Consider the following 22,638-nt stretch of genomic DNA (forward strand, 5'->3'; position numbering starts at 1 on the left):
TTCATTATGTTTTTGTGCCAGACAGATTCATTGCCCCCCCCCCCGACGATGAAACTGGGGAGGGGAATGTGAATCTGTCTCGTTCCGTCCGTTCCTATGTTAGTCACACTAGATATCTGACAGCACTTGCCCGATTTTGACGACACTTGAGTCAATGAAGTGTCTTGCCATAGAGATCCGGTATTTACAAAATTACACTGATTGGCCCATTTCAGAGCCCAGTTCTTAGGGACTGTATGATCAAACCCTCAGTTCTAAAGCCTGGTATGGTAAGTTGATTTATCTCCTTAAAGACTCAGCTGTAGAACATTCACCTTGAAGCCAGGTATAGAGTAAATCTTTGGGCTGGGTTCATTTGGCTCGTGTTAAAAGTCAGGACTCTTTCTCTCTCTCTCTCTCTGTTCTGTCTTTCTCTGGCCCTTCTTCCTCGTCCTTCCATCATTCCGTCTCTGCCTATCCACCTATCTGTCAATGTGTGGTGTGCTTCGAGGTGTGCTTAGCGAGAGGGATCAGGTTTTAAGAGGTTTCCAGCTGTAGGGAGATGAGGAGAGCAGCTGCAGAATGGCCTCTTGCACCCAATTTCAGAAGGCCTGATAAGCTGCCAGTAGCATAGAAAGTGTCAGGGAACTTGTCTTTTAAATATCACAGTAACCAACAGGGGGAGCTTTTTACCTCTTACAGTCTGAACCAGTGGTATTCAAACTCAGCGGGGACCTAATGTTTTTCTGACAGAATTTCTGGGGATCCCATTTTTTTTTCACAACAATTTCTCGTGACCCGACCCCAAATCTAATGACACAACCTTAAAAAAACAAACATTTTCATTACATTTTCATCTCTTATCAGAATGAAAATAAACCAATAAATACATTTACTCCAAAAAAATTTTTTCTTAAAATGATCTTTCTCAAAAACGTTTATATATTGTTCCATACAATAATCTGTACTCTTAATTTGTTGTTCCTAAAAGAATCATAAAAATATTTGTTTAGCCTATCCCACTGCTGTTCCCATACAACTTTAATACCACTGGTCTGAACTGAAGACCACTCCTGTGTGATCGGTGGAACATCCTATATAGTGCACTACTTTTGTTATTCCTTATACTTTCGTGCACTAATTTTGAGAAGGGTCCAGGGGGCTCTGGTGAAAAGAAGTTACTATATAGGGAATAGGGTGCCATTTGGGATACGGTGTTTGTAGATGTGTACTATTTACCACAATACAACACATTGATATTTATTCACATTTCATCTTTCACAAGTTTCCCAAGCAAAATATGACTCAAATCTCAATGAGAGCAGCATAGCATTATAAAGGCTTCATAGATAGAACATTCACAATGGTTAAATGGCCAACGGTGCTTTTCTTAGGGATTGATGCCAGTACCTCTACTCTCCATAGCTATTTAGTTTGAAAGGTCCAGTTTATCTGGAGGTAGGTAGCTGTACCTTCAGTCAGGAAAACGGAGAGACAATGTGATTACATTTTATTATGATTTGGAAGAAACGCAAGACAAATTGTGATGCAAATCTCTCTCCCAGTATGCTAATTTGAAGTTATTAACTGACATGTTTGCTTTCCCTTTGATCAAACCAATGAAGACTAGGGATGCGTCCTAAATCTATCCCTATTCCCTATATAGTGCATTCGAGCCATAGGGCTCTCGTCAAAATGTATACACTATGTATTGAGTAGGGTGCCATTTGGGACGGAGACTAGACTACTCTAGGTTCTCTAGTCTCTTTATCAAAGAAGGAGAAATAAAAAAACACATTTTTCTCCAAATGATTTTCACATTCTTTAGTTGGGATGCTTTGTGTGTCTGATTCTGTCATCAAATAACTGTCAATTAGGGAAGAGAAAACAACATTCACATTACTGTCAAGACATGAAATATGAAATATTCATGATGGCAATAGTTCATGTTTGTCATTGTCTCTTGGTTGATCTGGACTGGTGTGTGTGTGTTGACATGTTTTTTGATGAAATGTTAGTTCTCAGTTGAACGAGATGGTTTATTACTGGTCCTTGCTAGTACCCATTCATCAAACCATATTTAAGGCATGTCATTTTAAACATATTGTCAATGTACTTCACATACTCTACAAAAAGTAAAGATGTCTAAGATATACTTTTATTTTTGTCAGGGATCGTACATTTCACTTGCTAATTACTCATTAGTAATCTAATATTAACCTTGAATGGAGAACTTGAGTACTCATGCCAATCCCTGCTATCTAGGTGAAGCATTTTAGTTGCTTTTGTCCCTGCAATATTTGCTTTCATACAATTGACTGAATTAAGCAGAAGAGTGAATCATAAAGTGGGTGCTACTTGACAGAAATGTGCTGTTTTGTTGCCTTGACAGACAGCAGGTGGCCTGTCTCTGAAAAGACAGTACCATCAATGCCCACTAGATGGTAATGGTGAGTTATAGGTATAGTTGGGTGTCTGTTACCATGTAATAAAACTGATAACATCACATTATTAATAATTATATAATAAGTGTTATATACTGTAGCTTTAAACCAAAGACTCAATAAGCAACCATAAGGAAACAAAACAACTGTGGTAATGATAATAAAATAGAAGGTGAGTGGTGGTTCCAGCAGCATCGGTAATATTCCACTATGTTCTAATGAAGATGTGTTGGAAGCCTCATGGCCATGGTGTTGTAGTTGAACTCTCCTTCTGGGTTGATTTGAGCGATGTATTCTTTAGAGGGCGTGTTTGTGAAAGGTGTGTGTACTGTCCATATTTCCCCTCTTCTTCACTACATCTCCTTTCAGCCCCTCCCCCCCTCCACACTCCCTCTCACATCTTTGCTCTTCCTCGCTCTTTCCTTTTGTTCTCCTCTACTTCTCCTCTCTCATCCCTCCCTCTTTTTGAATCCCCCTCCTTCTTTCCTCTGTCATGTCCTCTGCGTCAATGTAATGACTACTGTCAATGTCAGCCTCTCTCTCTCTCTTTTCCAAGGCGGGTGGCCGCAGATGACCGGGCTGGAAAATGATGTTGTCGCATTGGCTTTGAATTGAATTGACCTGATTGTACCTTCTGTACATGTTTGAGTGGCTGGGACTACCCCCCCCCCCCCCCACACAGTCCTCTTGTGTTAGAATTGGGTAGTCAGTCAGTGAGTTTTTAATGCATGTGTCTCCCTCCTATAGATATTCACCCCCCTGTGAAGGTGGGGTGGGATAGGCTGTTGTCAGTGAGTGTAGCAGGCCATCTGAAGTAGAACCCAGTGAGTGTAGAACCCAGTGAGTGTAGCAGGCCATCTGAAGTAGAACCCAGTGAGTGTAGCAGGCCAAAGAGTGCCTCTTCCTTCCAATGGGACTGTATGAGTTTGTAACTGTGTGTGTTTGAGTATCCAGAAGCTGAATGTGTGGACCTCATAAGGTGACCTCAGTATGCAGCAAACCAATGCAAAGTAACCTTGGAATGTGTGTGTTTGTGGCGCATGGTGTGATTATATATATATTTTTTTTGTGTCCCAGTGGTGTCGTTTTCATTTCCTCTCTGAGGAGCTCCATGTATCTGTCCATCTATCTAACCTTCCCTTTCCTCTCTGAGGAGCTCCAGGTATCTGTCTAACCTTCCCTTTCCTCTCTGAGGAGCTCCAGGTATCTGTCTAACCTTCCCTTTCCTCTCTGAGGAGCTCCAGGTATCTGTCTAACCTTCCCTTTCCTCTCTGAGGAGCTCCAGGTATCTGTCTAACCTTCCCTTTCCTCTCTGAGGAGCTCCAGGTATCTGTCTAACCTTCCCATTCCTCTCTGAGGAGCTCCAGGTATCTGTCTAACCTTCCACAGGCAGGTAGCAGTCAGGGCCCAGCCCAGGATCAGGCCTGGCTGCTGGGCTCCACGTCGACACTACACCTCTCCCACTAGGATCCATCCGCTAGTCTAGACGCTTATCTTTTAATGGCTGTCAGAGCAGAGCAGGACGAGGCTCAAAGCTGCTCCTCCATCCCACTACCACTTCTTCTCTGTCAAAACCAGGGGGAGGGAGGAGGCTGCAGTCTACCTGGGTTATTATTCCATCCCCTGTCTTCAATATTTGGGGACACCCTGTCATTTAAGTGGACTTATGTCAAAGAGTTAAAGTAGTAACTTATATTTAACTACTAGTAGGTTGTAGGTTGTAACTAGTAGGTTGTGTCAGGTGAAACGTGTGGGTCTTGAGGGGGTAGGTTGTCAGGTGAAACGTGTGGGTGTTGGGGGGGGTAAGTTGTGTCAGGTGAAACGTGTGGGTGTTGGGGGGGTAAGTTGTGTCAGGTGAAACGTGTGGGTCTTGAGGGGGTAGGTTGTCAGGTGAAACGTGTGGGTGTTGAGGGGGTAGGTTGTGTCAGGTGAAACGTGTGGGTGTTGAGGGGGTAGGTTGTCAGGTGAAACGTGTGGGTGTTGAGGGGGTAGGTTGTGTCAGGTGAAACGTGTGGGTGTTGAGGGGGTAGGTTGTCAGGTGAAACGTGTGGGTGTTGAGGGGGTAGGTTGTGTCAGGTGAAACGTGTGGGTGTTGAGGGGGTAGGTTGTCAGGTGAAATGTGTGGGTGTTGAGGGGGCAGGTTGTGTCAGGTGAAACGTGTGGGTGTTGAGGGGGTAGGTTGTCAGGTGAAACGTGTGGGTGTTGAGGGGGTAGGTTGTCAGGTGAAACGTGGGTGTTGAGGGGGTAGGTTGTGTCAGGTGAAACGTGTGGGTGTTGAGGGGGTAGGTTGTCAGGTGAAACGTGTGGGTGTTGAGGGGAGTAGGTTGTGTCAGGTGAAACGTGTGGGTGTTGAGGGGGTAGGTTGTCAGGTGAAACGTGTGGGTGTTGAGGGGGTAGGTTGTCAGGTGAAACGTGTGGGTGTTGAAGGGGTAGGTTGTGTCAGGTGAAACGTGTGGGTGTTGAGGGGGTAGGTTGTGTCAGGTGAAACGTGTGGGTGTTGAGGGGGTAGGTTGTCAGGTGAAACGTGTGGGTGTTGAGGGGGTAGGTTGTCAGGTGAAACGTGGGTGTTGAGGGGGTAGGTTGTGTCAGGTGAAACGTGTGGGTGTTGAGGGGGTAGGTTGTCAGGTGAAACGTGTGGGTGGTGAGGGGAGTAGGTTGTGTCAGGTGAAACGTGTGGGTGTTGAGGGGGTAGGTTGTCAGGTGAAACGTGTGGGTGTTGAGGGGGTAGGTTGTCAGGTGAAACGTGTGGGTGTTGAGGGGGTAGGTTGTCAGGTGAAACGTGTGGGTGTTGAGGGGGTAGGTTGTCAGGTGAAACGTGTGGGTGTTGAGGGGGTAGGTTGTCAGGTGAAACGTGGGTGTTGAGGGGGTAGGTTGTGTCAGGTGAAACGTGTGGGTGTTGAGGGGGTAGGTTGTCAGGTGAAACGTGTGGGTGTTGAGGGGAGTAGGTTAGGGTTGGCCCTGTGAGTGTGATTCTCCTCACTTTACTGTTGGGATAAATCAGTGTCGCTGTCGGACTGTCTCTTACACACACACACCTCACACACACCCAGCCATCCACTCAGGGGGAGAAATGTGACCACTTGCTTTTATAACCTTACCACCACAGCCCTAGCTAAATACCCCTCTGTGTGTGTGTAACAACGAGAGAGCCTTGGTTACGTGTCTTACTGTGGAGAGAGCCTTGGTTTCGTGTCTTACTGTGGAGAGAGCCTTGGCTACGTGTCTTACTGTGGGTTCCTTCCTACTGAACTGGAGTCTTTTTGCTGCAGCTCACTTAGCATGTTGGGGAAGCACAGGTGCTCTGCTCTCTCTCTCTGTCTCTACTTATCCCTCTATCCCCCCTCCACCACACCCTTATCTCCCCCCACCTATATCTCTTTCTAGCTGCGAAATGTACTAGTCCTCTCCGTCCACCTCTACCTCCTGCTAGGTTGGAAATTAGCCCTTGGAGGCGTCCAGTGTGGGGCTTTAAATGTAGATTTCTGTGGCACTGGTGGTTCTCTGTCACCCAAATTGATGAAGCAGATTGATGACGTCTGCTGGGCACAACACATTAAGTTGACAGTGATGTATGGGGGGCCAACGCCACCCTAATCCTCACACCGCAGACGCTAACACACACACACTAACATACACTGTTTTTAGGATGTTAGGCAGTGTCGGGATGACATTTCACACACTGTTTTTAGGATGTTAGGCAGTGTCAGGATGACATTTCACACACTGTTTTTAGGATGTTAGGCAGTGTCAGGATGACATTTCACACACTGTTTTTAGGATGTTAGGCAGCAACAGGATGACATTTCACACACTGTTTTTAGGATGTTAGGCAGCAACAGGATGACATTTCACACACTGTTTTTAGGATGTTAGGCAGCAACAGGATGACATTTCACTGTTTTGTGTTTATCTTTCCCTCCTCACTCCATTTCTCTCCATCTCCCTTTCTTTCTTGCACTCCATTTCCTTCTTTCTCTCCTTTTCTCTCTTCCTCACCTTCAATTTCCAGACTCATCTGACCACCAGTAAACTGCCCTTGAAGGATGCCTTCACGTTCGACGACTACAGGTTGGTGTGTGTGTGTGTGTGTGTGTGTGTGTGTGTGTCGGCCTGCTTTTTAAATGGCTTTCCTCCACCTCCCCTGTGTGTGTGTTTCTGTCTGCCTGCTTTTTAAATGGCTTTCCTCCACCTCCCCTGTGTGTGTTGGTGTGGGTGTTTGTCTGCCTGCTTTTTAAATGGCTTTCCTCCACCTACCCTGTGTGCGTTGGTGTGGGAGTGTGTCGGCCTGCTTTTTAAATGGCTTTCCTCCACCTCCCCTGTGTGTGTGTGTGTGTGTGTGTGTCGGCCTGCTTTTTAAATGGCTTTCCTCCACCTCCCCTGTGTGTGTTGGTGTGTGTGTGTGTGTCGGCCTGCTTTTTAAATGGCTTTCCTCCACCTCCCCTGTGTGTGTGTGTGTGTCTGCCTGCCTGCCTGCTTTTTAAATGGCTTTCCTCCACCTACCCTGTGTGCGTTGGTGTGGGAGTGTGTCGGCCTGCTTTTTAAATGGCTTTCCTCCACCTCCCCTGTGTGTATATTCTCATCTGCATGAAACAATATGCACATTTCCCACCAGAGATGTTTCCATCAAACTGGTAAAAGGCTGTGTGTGATGAAATAGTGCACGTAAAAGTGACTTTTGCCATTAAATTCCTATGTACCGAATGTAAAAATACAAGTTAAAAGGTTTTCTGTCGATATGATGGTTAATACAGTATATCAAAATGTGCATTTACACCTCCATTTCTCTCTTTTATTTTGCCAACACAAAAAGATCCCACCGTATCGAACCGCGTTTTCTGTCTGCTTTTATCAAACTGTGACCAGCATTTCATGTTTTCATCAGCCCGGTCGTGACTTTTTTCATGCGTCAGGTGAATGTTTGGATGGGAACATGGTTAGTAGCAAGGTTTGCTATCTGATGTGGTTGAAGCCACTTGTCTTGGGGACTAGTTGAATTTCCCAAAACATGAGGCTATAACTGGGGTCCTCAGTTTTCCCTGCTCAGGAAAAACACAGGGTCCTTGTTATGATTGGCTAGTCCATGAAAAGTGAATCTTGTTGCTGATTGATGATTGGTTTACCGTGACCTTTAATCCCTATAGATGGGCGGTTTCCTCAGTGATGACCCGTCAGAACCAGATCCCTACAGAAGACGGTAGCCGTGTCACCCTTGCCCTCATCCCTCTCTGGGACATGTGTAACCATACCAACGGCCTTGTGAGTACTACAAACACCCTACTACATACGTATTAGATCACTATTGCATGGCTGAAGCATGCCTATTGCATGGCTGAAGCATGCCTATTGCATGGCTGAAGCATGCCTATTGCATGGCTGAAGCATGCCTATTGCATGGCTGAAGCATGGCTGAAGCATGCCTATTGCATGGCTGAAGCATGCCTATTGCATGGCTGAAGCATGCCTATTGCAAGGCTGAAGCATGGCTGAAGCATGCCTATTGCATGGCTGAAGCATGCCTATTGCAAGGCTGAAGCATGGCTGAAGCATGCCTATTGCACTACTGCACACTTCCCACTATTTGAAAGGTTTTAAATTATTCAGAAAAATAATTCTAGATTTGAGAGAAACCACACAGACTGTGTTTTCCTCAGTTGATTACGCTTATCTCATGGGCATCTGTTACTTATTTGAATCATTTGGCTTTGATTGTGTTTAGTGACTGATTTGTAACAGAGCAATAATATCCCCTCCTTTAGTATGCATGTTAACTGCATTTACGCCCCTCAAATTAGATATGTTTTTGTGAAGACCCGATACATTGCTGAAACAAGTCATTTAAAGACTGAAATGTCTTTCTGTATATTCCCTTGGTGTTTGTTTAATAAAAATAGGTTGCAGCTTCCAACATATTTCCACATTTTATTGCTGTTCTTTAGCTCCAGTTCCTTGAGTATGTTGTTATTCTCACTGGTGATAATTGTATGGGTTCATTCAATGTCCTTCATTTCTGCCTATTTGTGTAAACCTCTCACTAACTCAGAATCTGGGGAAGTATCTGTATTGATACAGACCTTGATTAATTATGCTAAACTAATACATTCATGTTTTTAAATAAATGTTCTTATTTTGTTGGTTAGTCTTGTTATTAGAGGAATGGATGATGGATATACAGCTCTTTTAATACTAGGAGAGAAGCTGGTCATGTGTTGTAAAATAAATGTGCTGCAAATTGTATCGCCAGTCAGTCAGTGAAGAAGCTCCCAGAATTCACTGCAGCTCTATAGTATAACTACTCTATTTATTTTGACTGTAAAGTGTGTTTTGATTTTTAAACATGTTTGATTAGTGACTGTTGGAAAAACCTAATTGAAGCGAATCAAGGACTGGTTCAAATCAGTGAATGGATGAATTACACTTTGTGTGTTGTTCAGATCACCACTGGTTACAACCTGGAGGATGACCGGTGTGAGTGTGTGGCTCTGCAGGACTACAAAGAGAATGAACAGGTGAGTCGGGTCAGGGTAGCATGGACTCTTTAGCTACTATACAAATTGTCCAGGGGTGTACATGTACACCAAGCCGCCTCATGCTACAGAAACAAGAGGACACTGCCCTATGGGCCATGACTTATTTGAACTATACATCATGTTGGATTGTGTAGGATCTGATTGCATCATGTTTGTCAATCAAAAGGCAGTTGGTTCTAAATCAACTGTCAACTCCCTCCATCTGGGTTACTTTTAACAACAGCCACAACAGTTCCCTAAATGAATGTTGCATGTATCTTCTTTTGTTTGTTTCCTATGTATTATTTGTTGTCCATCACACAGTTCAGAGATCAATTGTATTCTGCCATTTGAATGAACTCGAGCTTGATAGGCAGCTGTGCAAGTCAAACACACTCCTGAAAGCTCAAGCTGCCTGTAAAGCCATACTCTGTAATTGACTCTGGCCTGAGTATCACTAGTTGTGTTGTAGTGGTGACGTTATGTTCACCTCTGAGAGGCCTTGACAGACTGGTTGACTGGTGTTGATGTTATGTCAGGGAGAAGGCCATGCCAGAGCTGGGTGTGAGTCAGCTGGACCTAGCCAGGCTTAACGGTCCAACCCTCTGCTCTAAAGCAGTGTGTTATTGTTTCACTCCCTCCCTGTCACTTACTCACTGGCTGCATCACAATTCTCCACCTTTTACAGAAGTATGCACTTCCACACTCCATGTCATGGATTTAAAAGCATAGGATTGGTGTCAGCATTGGCTGGAGGGAGGTTTGAATAATTGGTGTAAGCATTGGCTGGAGGGAGGTTTGAAGAATTGGTGTCAGCATTGGCTGGAGGGAGGTTTGAATAATTGGTGTCAGCATTGGCTGGAGGGAGGTTTGAATAATTGGTGTCAGCATTGGCTGGAGGGAGGTTTGAATAATTGGTGTAAGCATTGGCTGGAGGGAGGTTTGAAGAATTGGTGTAAGCATTGGCTGGAGGGAGGTTTGAAGAATTGGTGTAAGCATTGGCTGGAGGGAGGTTTGAAGAATTGGTGTAAGCATTGGCTGGAGGGAGGTTTGAAGAATTGGTGTAAGCATTGGCTGGAGGGAGGTTTGAAGAATTGGTGTAAGCATTGGCTGGAGGGAGGTTTGAAGAATTGGTGTAAGCATTGGCTGGAGGGAGGTTTGAAGAATTGGTGTAAGCATTGGCTGGAGGGAGGTTTGAAGAATTGGTGTAAGCATTGGCTGGAGGGAGGTTTGAAGAATTGGTGTAAGCATTGGCTGGAGGGAGGTTTGAAGAATTGGTGTAAGCATTGGCTGGAGGGAGGTTTGAAGAATTGGTGTAAGCATTGGCTGGAGGGAGGTTTGAAGAATTGGTGTAAGCATTGGCTGGAGGGAGGTTTGAAGAATTGGTGTAAGCATTGGCTGGAGGGAGGTTTGAAGAATTGGTGTAAGCATTGGCTGGAGGGAGGTTTGAAGAATTGGTGTAAGCATTGGCTGGAGGGAGGTTTGAAGAATTGGTGTAAGCATTGGCTGGAGGGAGGTTTGAAGAATTGGTGTAAGCATTGGCTGGAGGGAGGTTTGAAGAATTGGTGTAAGCATTGGCTGGAGGGAGGTTTGAAGAATTGGTGTAAGCATTGGCTGGAGGGAGGTTTGAAGAATTGGTGTAAGCATTGGCTGGAGGGAGGTTTGAAGAATTGGTGTAAGCATTGGCTGGAGGGAGGTTTGAAGAATTGGTGTAAGCATTGGCTGGAGGGAGGTTTGAAGAATTGGTGTAAGCATTGGCTGGAGGGAGGTTTGAAGAATTGGTGTAAGCATTGGCTGGAGGGAGGTTTGAAGAATTGGTGTAAGCATTGGCTGGAGGGTGTTTCCGCAGTTGTTAAATCCATACTTTGGGAGAAGGCTGGAGAATCACGACACAACCAACCTCTATTGCTCCCACTTCTTCCTCCCAGTCCTCTCTCTCACCCTCTGGTGCTCCCCCTCCCTACAGTATCTCTTTAGAATGGGAATTATTTGATAAGATTCAGAGAGACCGCAGGGGGTAGGGTGACGGGGAATGGAGCGCTTGATCCCATGATTCCTCTGGCAGATATCACCATCCGGCCAAAGTGCCCTGAGCTCACAGAGTGTGTGTCCCAAATAGCACCCTGTTCCATATATGGTGCTCTACAGGTCTACGGGCCCTGGTCAAAAGTAGTGCACTACATAGGGAAAAGGCATTTGAGATGCAGACTCGGCCTGAGCTCACAGAGACACAAACCACTAAGCTACATTTACCTACTAAGCTTTATCACTCCTCCTCCTGTCTGTCCCCTGCCCCTACCCCTCTCTCCAGCTTTCCCTCTCACCTGTTCCCTTCTGCTATCTGTAAATGTGGATGTAATATGTTGGAGCCATACGGGTGTGGTGTGGGGATTCTCTGTGCTCCTGTGAAGCTTCCACTAGATCAAACATGATATCATGGTTATGAGGGAAAATGGTAGAGGGAATAGGAGGTGGAATGTTCACCACATTGCTGAGCCAACCCATACCGATGTACAATAACCTTTTAGAGGTTGAGTTGGAGTCAGATGATAAAGGGGAAGTTCAGCTATCTAGTGAAGTTTGAAGAAAGCCACACCATACATAACAGTTACTCCTGGCCCATATACCTTCAGCAGGGGGAGGAAGCAGCTAAGATTTAAGTTGTAAAATACTGAACTATCCCTTTTATGTTGAGTGGCTGTTCTCTTCTCTGTCCTCAGATCTACATCTTCTACGGGACGCGATCCAACGCTGAGTTTGTGATCCACAACGGCTTCTTCTTCCAGGAGAATGCCCATGACAGAGTCAAGATCAAACTGGGCGTGTCCAAGAGTGAACGGCTGTACGCCATGAAGGCGGAGGTGCTGGCCCGCGCTGGCATCCCCTCGTAAGTAGAGACACACGCGTACACACAGGAATCCCCTCATAAGTAGGGAGGGGGGGGAAAGTGGTAGGGAGGGAAACTGGGAGAGGGGTAGAGTGAGAGAGAAATAGATGGTATCTCTCAATTATGTCAGAGATGGAGGTAATTTCAGGAAGGCAATATTTTCCTGCATTTCAGTGAATTGATCAATGTGACAATTGGCAGGACATGGCCGATATTATTACACTGCAAACACATTACTGAGGCCCGCTCTAGTCTAGCAGCATTACTATTACATTACCCAGAGCTAGTGGATCCAGGAGAGGAGAATTTACTATTAAAACAAAGGCTACACTGGGAGACTTATGCTGTGTCTCAAACCACAGCCTATTCCTTTATAGTGCACTACATTTGACCAGAGCCCGATGTGGCTCACAACTCCTTTCATCCGTCTTCTTCATAGATCTTATTTTTATTCAACCTTTATTGAAGCAGAGAGGCCTGCTGATACCACCTGCATGAACACATCAATAAACATCAATTATACTATACATATCTACTGTATATACACATCAATTATACTATACATGTCTACTGAATATACACATCAGTTATACTATACATATCTACTGTATATACACATCAGTTATACTATACATGTCTACTGAATATACACATCAATTATACTATACATATCTACTGTATATACACATCAGTTATCCTATACATATCTACTGTATATACACATCAATTATACTGTACATATCTACTGTATATACACATCAATTATACTATACATATCTACTGTATATACACATCAGTTATACTATACATATCTACTGTATATACACATCAATTATACTATACATGTCTACTGTATATACACATCAATTATACTATACATGTCTACTGTATATACACATCAGTTATACTATACATGTCTACTGTATATACACATCAGTTATACTGTACATGTCTACTGTATATACACATCAGTTATACTATACATATCTACTGAATATACACATCAGTTATACTATACATGTCTACTGTATATACACATCAGTTATACTATACATATCTACTGAATATACACATCAGTTATACTATACATATCTACTGTATATACACATCAGTTATACTATACATATCTACTGTATATACACATCAGTTATACTATACATATCTACTGAATATACACATCAATTATACTATACATATCTACTGTATATACACATCAGTTATCCTATACACGAAAAGCAAAACACAATCCTATGAATCACTGATTCTTCAGTTAAAAGGCCCTCTTCCTGAATCGGCCTAGAGGTCCCAACTCTGGGGATCATTCCACATGAGAGGTGCTAAGAAACTTAAAGCATATTTATTTAACTTGGTGGAGATTGAGTCCGGGTCTGGTAACTTATAGGTCTGAAGGTTAGGTTTGAAGTTAGGTATGGCGGAAGTTTATGCAATAAGGCTTTCTAGGCACATTGCAATGATCTATGAGACTTCAAAGAGGGCCGGCCTACTTTCTGATACAAAATGTAACGATGTCTACTGACACATCTCCCGTAATAAAGCACAATGCACTATGATACAGTTCGTCCAATGGCTTCAGTACAGTGGCAGCTGCATTCATATAGACCATATCGCCATGGTCATTAACCAGAATGATTTAGGTTTCTGCTCTTTAATGAAGACCAGACCTGTTCCTATAGAAGAAGCCTATTTGAATTCTTCATTTCTTAACTACTCAACGTGCTTTTTAAATGATAGCTTTTTATCCATTCAGATGCCCAGATATTTATAAGCGGAAACACAATCAATGAGGGCACCATCCAAAGTACATATGCCTAAATCATCAGACAAATTGTATGTGATTTGGATAATATCACATCCTTGGTTATACCTGCATTAAGTACCAATTTCAGTTCAACAATGGCTTTCTAATCTAATTCCCAGAATGCCCCGTCAATAAGAGATGAAAAAGCGTTTAAAATGACAGAGGGGGAGGGCTGCATGATATTAATGTAATGATAAAATGATTAAGCTTCCTGTTGATGGAAATGTCAAGGGGAGGATGGAAAGGTTCTCTCATGGTATAGAGACCTATTCTGAGACAATGATGCAATGTTTATTCTGGATAGATTTCAAATGACCAAAGCCCCAAAAACAATTCTGCTTGGCTGGAACAGAAGCCAGCACCCACACCGGCTCACCAGCCTGGTCACCCCACCAGCCTGGTCACCCGTGGTGTAGTAGTCTCTCTGTCTCTTGCTCATTCACTCTCTCTTGCTTGTAATTGATTGAGTGGCTATTAAAATTGCATCATGGGATCATGGTTCGGCCTCCATGCTAAACGTGAGTGGGCCTGGGTTAATTGTGGGCCACTGGCCACCATTAACATCTACTGTACCTACCAAGCCACTGATCAGGGTTTTAGATGGTTCACGTCATACAGGGATTCATTGTGGAAGGTTTTTTTTTCGGTTGGGGCTACAAGGTCCTGTGGGGTCTACTGGTCTAGCTTTATGAGGTCATATCTGTGTGTGCAAAGGGTAATGTGAATTGGAGAAGTTGTGTCTGTACTGTGATGTTTCTTTTTTACTCTTTCTCTTGCCCTCTTTGCCTCTCTCTCCCCCCTCATCAGGTCCAGTATCTTTGCCCTGCACTGCAGCGATCCTCCAATCTCTGCCCAGCTACTAGCCTTCCTCAGAGTCTTCTGTATGACTGAGGGTAAGACACACACACTCTCTCTCTGCCTCCCTCTGCCAGTCTGCCTGCCTGCCTGTCTGCCTGCCTGCCTGTCGTCTCTCTCTCTGTCGTCTCTCTCTCTGTCGTCTCTCTCTCTCTGTCGTCTCTCTCTGTCGTCTCTCTCTGTCGTCTCTCTCTCTGTCGTCTCTCTCTCTGTCGTCTCTCTGTCGTCTCTCTGTCGTCTCTCTCTCTGTCGTCTCTCTCTCTGTCGTCTCTCTCTCTGTCGTCTCTCTCTCTGTCGTCTCTCTCTCTGTCGTCTCTCTCTCTGTCGTCTCTCTCTCTCTGTCGTCTCTGTCGTCTCTCTCTCTCTCTGTCGTCTCTGTCGTCTCTCTCTCTCTGTCGTCTCTGTCGTCTCTCTCTGTCGTCTCTCTCTCTCTGTCGTCTCTGTCGTCTCTCTCTCTCTGTCGTCTCTGTCGTCTCTCTCTGTCGTCTCTCTCTCTCTGTCGTCTCTCTCTCTCTGTCGTCTCTCTCTCTCTGTCGTCTCTGTCGTCTCTGTCGTCTCTGTCGTCTCTCTCTCTCTCTGTCGTCTCTGTCGTCTCTCTCTCTCTGTCGTCTCTGTCGTCTCTCTCTCTGTCCTCTCTGTCGTCTCTCTCTCTGTCCTCTCTGTCGTCTCTGTCGTCTCTCTCTCTGTCGTCTCTGTCGTCTCTGTCGTCTCTCTCTCTGTCGTCTCTGTCGTCTCTCTCTCTGTCGTCTCTGTCGTCTCTCTCTCTGTCGTCTCTCTCTCTGTCGTCTCCGTCTCTCTCTCTGTCGTCTCTGTCGTCTCTCTCTCTGTCGTCTCTGTCGTCTCTCTCTCTGTCATCTCTGTCGTCTCTCTCTGTCATCTCTGTCGTCTCTGTCGTCTCTCTCTCTGTCGTCTCTCTCTCTCGTCTCTGTCGTCTCTCTCTCTGTCGTCTCTGTCGTCTCGCTCTCTGTCATCTCGCTCTCTGTCGTCTCGCTCTCTGTCGTCTCGCTCTCTGTCGTCTCGCTCTCTGTCGTCTCGCTCTCTGTCGTCTCGCTCTCTGTCGTCTCGCTCTCTGTCGTCTCTCTCTCTGTCGTCTCTCTCTGTCGTCTCTCTCTGTCGTCTCTCTCTCTCTCTGTCGTCTCTCCCTCTCTGTCGTCTCTCTCTCTGTCGTCTCTCTCTGTCATCTCTGTCGTCTCTCTCTGTCATCTCTGTCATCTCTGTCGTCTCTGTCGTCTCTCTCTCTGTCGTCTCTCTCTCTCTCGTCTCTGTCGTCTCGCTCTCTGTTGTCTCGCTCTCTGTTGTCTCGCTCTCTGTCGTCTCGCTCTCTGTCGTCTCGCTCTCTGTCGTCTCGCTCTCTGTCGTCTCGCTCTCTGTCGTCTCGCTCTCTGTCGTCTCGCTCTCTGTCGTCTCGCTCTCTGTCGTCTCGCTCTCTGTCGTCTCGCTCTCTGTCGTCTCGCTCTCTGTCGTCTCGCTCTCTGTCGTCTCTCTCTCTCTGTCGTCTCTCTCTCTCTGTCGTCTCTCTCTCTCTGTCGTCTCTGTCGCCTCTCTCTCTCTCTGTCGCCTCTCTCTCTCTCTGTCGCCTCTCTCTCCCTCCCTCTCTCTCTCTCTGTCGTCTCTCTCTCTGTCGTCTCTCTCTCTTTACTTGATCGGCTAACTTGTTGAACTTTTTAGGGCTGCAATCCCGTTAACGGGATCGGTATGACAACAGCCAGTGAAAGTGCAGGGCGCCAAATTCAAACAACAGAAATCTCATAATTAAAATTCCTCAAACATACAACTATTTTATACCATTTTAAAGGTAATCTTTTTGTTAATCCCGCTACAGTGTCCAATTTCAAAAAGGCTTTACAGCGAAAACACCACAAACGATTATGTTTGGTCACCTCCAAATCACAGAAAAACAGCCATTTTACCAGCCAAAGACAGGAGTCACAAAAAGCACAAATATAGATAAAATTAATCACTAACCTTTGATGATCTTCATCAGATGACACTCATAGGACTTCATGTTACACAATACATGTATGTTTTGTTCAGTAAAGTTTATATTTATATCAAAAAATCTCAGTATACATTGGCGCGTTATGTTCAGTAGTTCCAAAAACATCGGTGATTTTGCAGAGAGCCACATCAATTTCCAGAAATACTCATCATAAACGTTGATCAAAGATCAAGTGTTATACATGGAATTTTAGATCCACTTCTCCTTAATGCAACCGCTGTGTCAGATTTCAAAAAGCAAACCATGCAATAATCTGAGGTCGGCACTCAGAGCCCAATCAAGACAAAAATATATCCGCCATATTGTGCAGTCAACAGAAGTCAGAAATAACATTATAAATATTCGCTTACCTTTGATCTTCATCAGAATGCACTCCCAGGAGTCCCAGTTCCACAATAAATGTTTGATTTGTTCGGTAATGTCCATCATTTATGTCCAAATAGCTACTTTTGTTAGCACGTTTGGTAAATAAATCCAAAGTCACGAAGCGCGTTCACTAAAAGCAGACGAAATGTCAAAAAGTTCCGTAACAGTCAGTAGAAACATGTCAAACGATGTATTGAATCAATCTTTAGGATGTTTTTAACATAAATCTTCAATAATGTTCCAACTGGAGAATTCCTTTGTCTTCAGAAGTGGGATAGAACAGAGCTCTCACATGAACGCGCATGGTCAGCGCATGTTCAGGTCATGGTAGACCTTACTCAATTAGCTCTCAATCGCCCCTCCTTCCCAGTAGAAGCATCAGACAAGGTTCTAACTGTTGACATCTAGTGACTGTTGACATCTAGTGGGAGCCTTAGGAAGTGCAAAATGACCCATAACCTACAAACCTCAGATTTCCCACTTCCTGGTTGGATTTTTTTCTCAGGTTTTTGCCTGCCATATGACTTCTGTTATACTCACAGACTTCATTGAAACAGTTTTAGAAACTTCAGAGTGTTTTTCAACTGGGACTGAGGAGCAGGCAGTTTCCTCTGGTCACCTTTTCATCCAAGCTACTCAATACTGCCCCTGCAGCCATAAGAAGTTAATAGGAAAAGTCCTGGTACTCCAGGCAGGCTAAAGCAAACTCAGTCTATTTAATGCAACCCTTGCTGTTAATAGATCGCAGAGCAGCATTCAACTGCCCTAAACGTTAGGAAATGATGAGTTCACTTTAAAAGGCATCTCAAGTGCAATTGCACTGTTTAGCTCACATCTGAAGACTGGGGGGCATTTAGGACGTACTACAGATTGCTATAATATCCTAATGATTATGATCACACTTCCTCACTTCCAGTAATATGGTGACACTATAGGAAAGCTGGTTTGGTATGGTTTAGAAACTTGGGATCCAAGCTGGAGTTATCAGTGTGGCCCTGTCACCTGGACATGTGGAAATACAGTATCTTGACACCTATAATAAAAACCTCCAGGCTTCCGTCATAACTGTCAATTTATTAGAAAAAACAATTAGTTTAGGAAAAAAACTATCCCGCCCAACTCGTCATCCTGAATAATGGACATTCTGGAGTAATAATAACACAACCAACGATCTGTAGTAATACTAGTCCCGTGCCATTAGGTCTTTGGTCACGTACATGAGATGCATACTTGTGTCACGGAAAGAGAGCAAGGATTGAGGGAATATGGAAAGTTTTTCCTAAACAAATTGGTGATTTCGGTAACAGAACTTTTCAGTCAGAAATAGCTGTAATTATCTTGCAGTTTCAGCAACATGGACAGCTCGATAAACACTGATGTTCTGTGGTGGTCGCTACAGCAGGGGGGAGAGAGAGACAACGGGTTCTAGTCACAGTCACTCGCTGTCTTTTTTAAGACAGCGCTGCAAGTCTGAGCCCGGCACAATCAAATCAATTGCTGGTCGGACTCCCTCTAGTTATTTGTGTGTCTTAATTATTTAATCAAACAGTGTGCTTAAAGCATCAGACAAGCTCAGTGAATATAGTTGATTTGATTAAAACACAGAGGATGTGTCAACATATTGAATAATACATTTAAAACAAATTTGACCAATCGATTGGACGAAAGAACAGACGACGACTTGGTCGATTTAAAAAAAAAAAAATCATTTTTATTTATTTATTTTTGTGTCAACGATCTACACAAAATACTCTGTAAAAGTGGATGAAAAATTCTAACGTTTGTAAATCATTTATTATTATTGATTAGGTAAGTACTCAACCCTCTGAGTCAATATGTGTTAAAATCACCTTTTGGCAGCGATTACAGAGTCTCAAAGAGCTTTTGCACACCTGGATTGTACAATATTTGCACATACATTTGTTTATTCTTCAAGCTCTGTCAAGTTGGTTGTTAGTCAATGTTAGACAGCCATTTTCAAGTCTTGCCATATCATTTTCAAAATGATTTTAAGTCCAAACTGTAACTAAGCCACTCGAACATTCAATGTCGTCTTGGTAAGCAACTACGTTGTATATTTGGCCTTGTTTTATTTGATTTCTACTCATCTACCAATAGGTGCCCTTCTTTGCGAGGCATTGGAAAACCTTTGTGGTTTAATCTTTTTTTGAAATTCACTGCTCGGCCTGAGGGACCTTACAATTATCTGTATGTGTGGGGTACAGAGATGAGCAGTGGTGGAAAAAGTTCCCCCCTATCATACTTGAGTAAAAGTAAAAATACCTTAATAGAAAGTGACTCAAGTGAAAGTAACCCAGTAAAATACTACTTAAGTAAAAGTCTAAAACTATTTGGTTTCAAATATACTTTGGTATCAAAAGTAAATGTAATTGCTCAAATATACTTAAGTACCAAAAGTAAAAGTATAAATCGTTTCAGGCTTGCCATAACAAAGGGGAAAATATAATTCTGCTTTGAAAAAATCTAAATTGATACAATTTTAAGTGTGTGGGTGTATTATGATGTGTGTGTTTGTGCAGCGTTTGAACATATTAGGCAGTCATCCTCCCCTCCTTTCATCCTCCCCTCCTTTCATCCTCCCCTCCTTTCATCCTCCCCTCCTTTCATCCTCCCCTCCTTTCATCCTCCCCTCCTTTTCATCCTCCCCTCCTTTCATCCTCCCCTCCTTTCATCCTCCCCTCCTTTCATCCTCCCCTCCTTTCATCCTCCCCCCCTTTCATCCTCCCCCCTTTCATCCTCCCCCCTTTCATCCTCCCCCCTTTCATCCTCCCCCCTTTCATCCTCCCCTCCTTTTCACCCTTCCCCTCCTTTTCACCCTCCCCTCCTTTTCACCCTCCCCTCCTTTTCATCCTCCCCCCCTTTCATCCTCCCCCCCTTTCATCCTCCCCCCTTTCATCCTCCCCCCTTTCATCCTCCCCTCCTTTTCACCCTTCCCCTCCTTTTCACCCTCCCCTCCTTTTCACCCTCCCCTCCTTTTCACCCTCCCCTCCTTTTCATCCTCCCCTCCTTTTCATCCTCCCCTCCTTTTCATCCTCCCCTCCTTTTCATCCTCCCCTCCTTTCATCCTCCCCTCCTTTCATCCTCCCCTCCTTTCATCCTCCCCTCCTTTCATCCTCCCCCCCTTTCATCCTCCCCCCCTTTCATCCTCCCCCCTTTCATCCTCCCCCCTTTCATCCTCCCCCCCTTTCATCCTCCCCCCTTTCATCCTCCCCCCCTTTCATCCTCCCCCCCTTTCATCCTCCCCCCCTTTCATCCTCCCCCCCTTTTCACCCTCTCCCTCCTTTTCACCCTCCCCTCCTTTTCATCCTCCCCTCCTTTCATCCTCCCCTCCTTTCATCCTCCCCCCTTTCATCCTCCCCCCTTTCATCCTCCCCCCTTTCATCCTCCCCCCTTTCATCCTCCCCCCTTTCATCCTCCCCCCTTTCATCCTCCCCTCCTTTTCACCCTCTCCCTCCTTTTCACCCTCCCCTCCTTTTCATCCTCCCCTCCTTTCATCCTCCCCTCCTTTCATCCTCCCCCCTTTCATCCTCCCCCCTTTCATCCTCCCCCCTTTCATCCTCCCCCCTTTCTTCCTCCCCTCCTTTTCACCCTCCTCCTCCTTTTCACCCTCCTCCTCCTTTTCACCCTCCCCTCCTTTCACCCTCCCCTCCTTTCACCCTCCCCTCCTTTCACCCTCCCCTCCTTTCACCCTCCACTCCTTTTATGTCCCCTCCTTTCATCCTCCCCTTCTTTTCATCCTCCCCTCCTTTTCATCCTCCCCTCCTTTCATCCTCCCCTCCTTTCACCCTCCCCTCCTTTCACCCTCCCCTCCTTTCATCCTCCCCTCCTTTTATGTCCCCTCCTTTCATGTCCCCTCCTTTCATCCTCCCCTCCTTTCACCCTCCCCTCCTTTCACCCTCTCCTCCTTTTCACCCTCCCCTCCTTTTCATCATCCCCTCCTTTTCATCATCCCCTCATTTTCATCATCCCCTCCTTTTCACCCTCCCCTCCTTTTATGTCCCCTCCTTTTCATCCTCCCCTCCTTTTCACCCTCCCCTCCTTTTCACCCTCCTTTTCACCCTCCCCCTCCTTTTCACCCTCCCCCTCCTTTTCACCCTCCCCCTCCTTTTCACCCTTCCCCTCCTTTTCACCCTTCCCCTCCTTTTCACCCTTCCCCTCCTTTTCACCCTTCCCCTCCTTTTCACCCTCCCCTCCTTTTCATCCTCCCCTCCTTTTCACCCTCCCCTCCTTTCATCCTCCCCTCCTTTCATCCTCCCCTCCTTTCATCCTCCCCCCCTTTCATCCTCCCCCCTTCATCCTCCCCCCCTTCATCCTCCCCCCCTTCATCCTCCCCCCCTTCATCCTCCCCCCCTTCATCCTCCCCCCCTTTCATCCTCCCCCCTTTCATCCTCCCCCCTTTCATCCTCCCCCCTTTCATCCTCCCCCCCTTTCATCCTCCCCCCCTTTCATCCTCCCCCCCTTTCATCCTCCCCCCCTTCATCCTCCCCCCTTCATCCTCCCCCCTTCATCCTCCCCCCCTTCATCCTCCCCCCCTTTCATCCTCCCCCCCTTTCATCCTCCCCCCCTTCATCCTCCCCCCTTCATCCTCCCCCCTTCATCCTCCCCCCCTTTCATCCTCCCCCCCTTTCATCCTCCCCCCCTTTCATCCTCCCCCCTTTCATCCTCCCCCCTTTCATCCTCCCCCCCTTTCATCCTCCCCCCCTTTCATTCTCCCCCCCTTTCATCCTCCCCCCCTTTCATCCTCCCCCCCTTTCATCCTCCCCCTCTTTTCATCCTCCCCCCCTTTTCACCCTCTCCTCCTTTTCACCCTCCCCCTCCTTTTCACCCTCCCCCTCCTTTTCACCCTGCCCTCCTTTTCATCCTCCCCTCCTTTTCATCCTCCCCTCCTTTTCATCCTCCCCTCCTTTTCATCATCCCCTCCTTTCATCCTCTCCTCCTTTTCACCCTCTCCTCCTTTTCACCCTCCTCCTCTTTTTCACCCTCCTCCTCTTTTTCACCCTCCTCCTCCTTTTCACCCTCCTCCTCCTTTTCACCCTCCTCCTCCTTTTCACCCTCCTCCTCCTTTTCACCCTCCTCCTCCTTTTCACCCTCCTCCTCCTTTTCACCCTCCTCCTCCTTTTCACCCTCCTCCTCTTTTTCACCCTCCTCCTCCTTTTCACCCTCCTCCTCCTTTTCACCCTCCCCTCCTTTATGTCCCCTCCTTTCATGTCCCCTCCTTTCATGTCCCCTCCTTTCATGTCCCCTCCTTTCATCCTCCCCCCTTTTCACCCTCTCCTCCTTTTCACCCTCTCCTCCTTTTCACCCTCTCCTCCTTTTCACCCTCCCCTCCTTTTCACCCTCCCCTCCTTTTCACCCTCCCCTCCTTTTCATCATCCCCTCATTTTCATCATCCCCTCATTTTCATCATCCCCTCATTTTCACCCTCCCCTCCTTTTTATCCTCCCCTCCTTTTCACCCTCCCCTCCTTTTCATCATCCCCTCATTTTCATCATCCCCTCATTTTCATCATCCCCTCATTTTCACCCTCCCCTCCTTTTCACCCTCCCCTCCTTTTCACCCTCCCCTCCTTTTTATCCTCCCCTCCTTTTTATCCTCCCCTCCTTTTATCCTCCCCTCCTTTTTATCCTCCCCTCCTTTTCATCCTCCCCTCCTTTCACCCTTCCCTCCTTTCACCCTTCCCTCCTTTCACCCTTCCCTCCTTTCACCCTTCCCTCCTTTCACCCTTCCCTCATTTTAATCCTCCCCTCCTTTTCATCCTCCCG

General features: G+C 45.7%; 1 protein-coding gene across 1 annotated transcript in view; it reads left to right on the plus strand.

The window, feature by feature from the left end:
• The window catches only part of LOC110504226 (actin-histidine N-methyltransferase), a 42,640-nt gene that overhangs the window by 14,826 nt on the left and 5,176 nt on the right, over positions 1-22,638 (plus strand). The window contains exons 7-11 of the mRNA XM_036962510.1: positions 6,433-6,491; positions 7,565-7,679; positions 8,855-8,929; positions 11,650-11,816; positions 14,443-14,528. Of these exons, the coding sequence (XP_036818405.1) occupies positions 6,433-6,491; positions 7,565-7,679; positions 8,855-8,929; positions 11,650-11,816; positions 14,443-14,528 (502 nt within the window). The remainder of the gene's footprint in view (positions 1-6,432; positions 6,492-7,564; positions 7,680-8,854; positions 8,930-11,649; positions 11,817-14,442; positions 14,529-22,638) is intronic.

This window comes from Oncorhynchus mykiss, chromosome 25, assembly GCF_013265735.2.
Source record: "Oncorhynchus mykiss isolate Arlee chromosome 25, USDA_OmykA_1.1, whole genome shotgun sequence".
Lineage (NCBI taxonomy): Eukaryota > Metazoa > Chordata > Actinopteri > Salmoniformes > Salmonidae > Oncorhynchus > Oncorhynchus mykiss.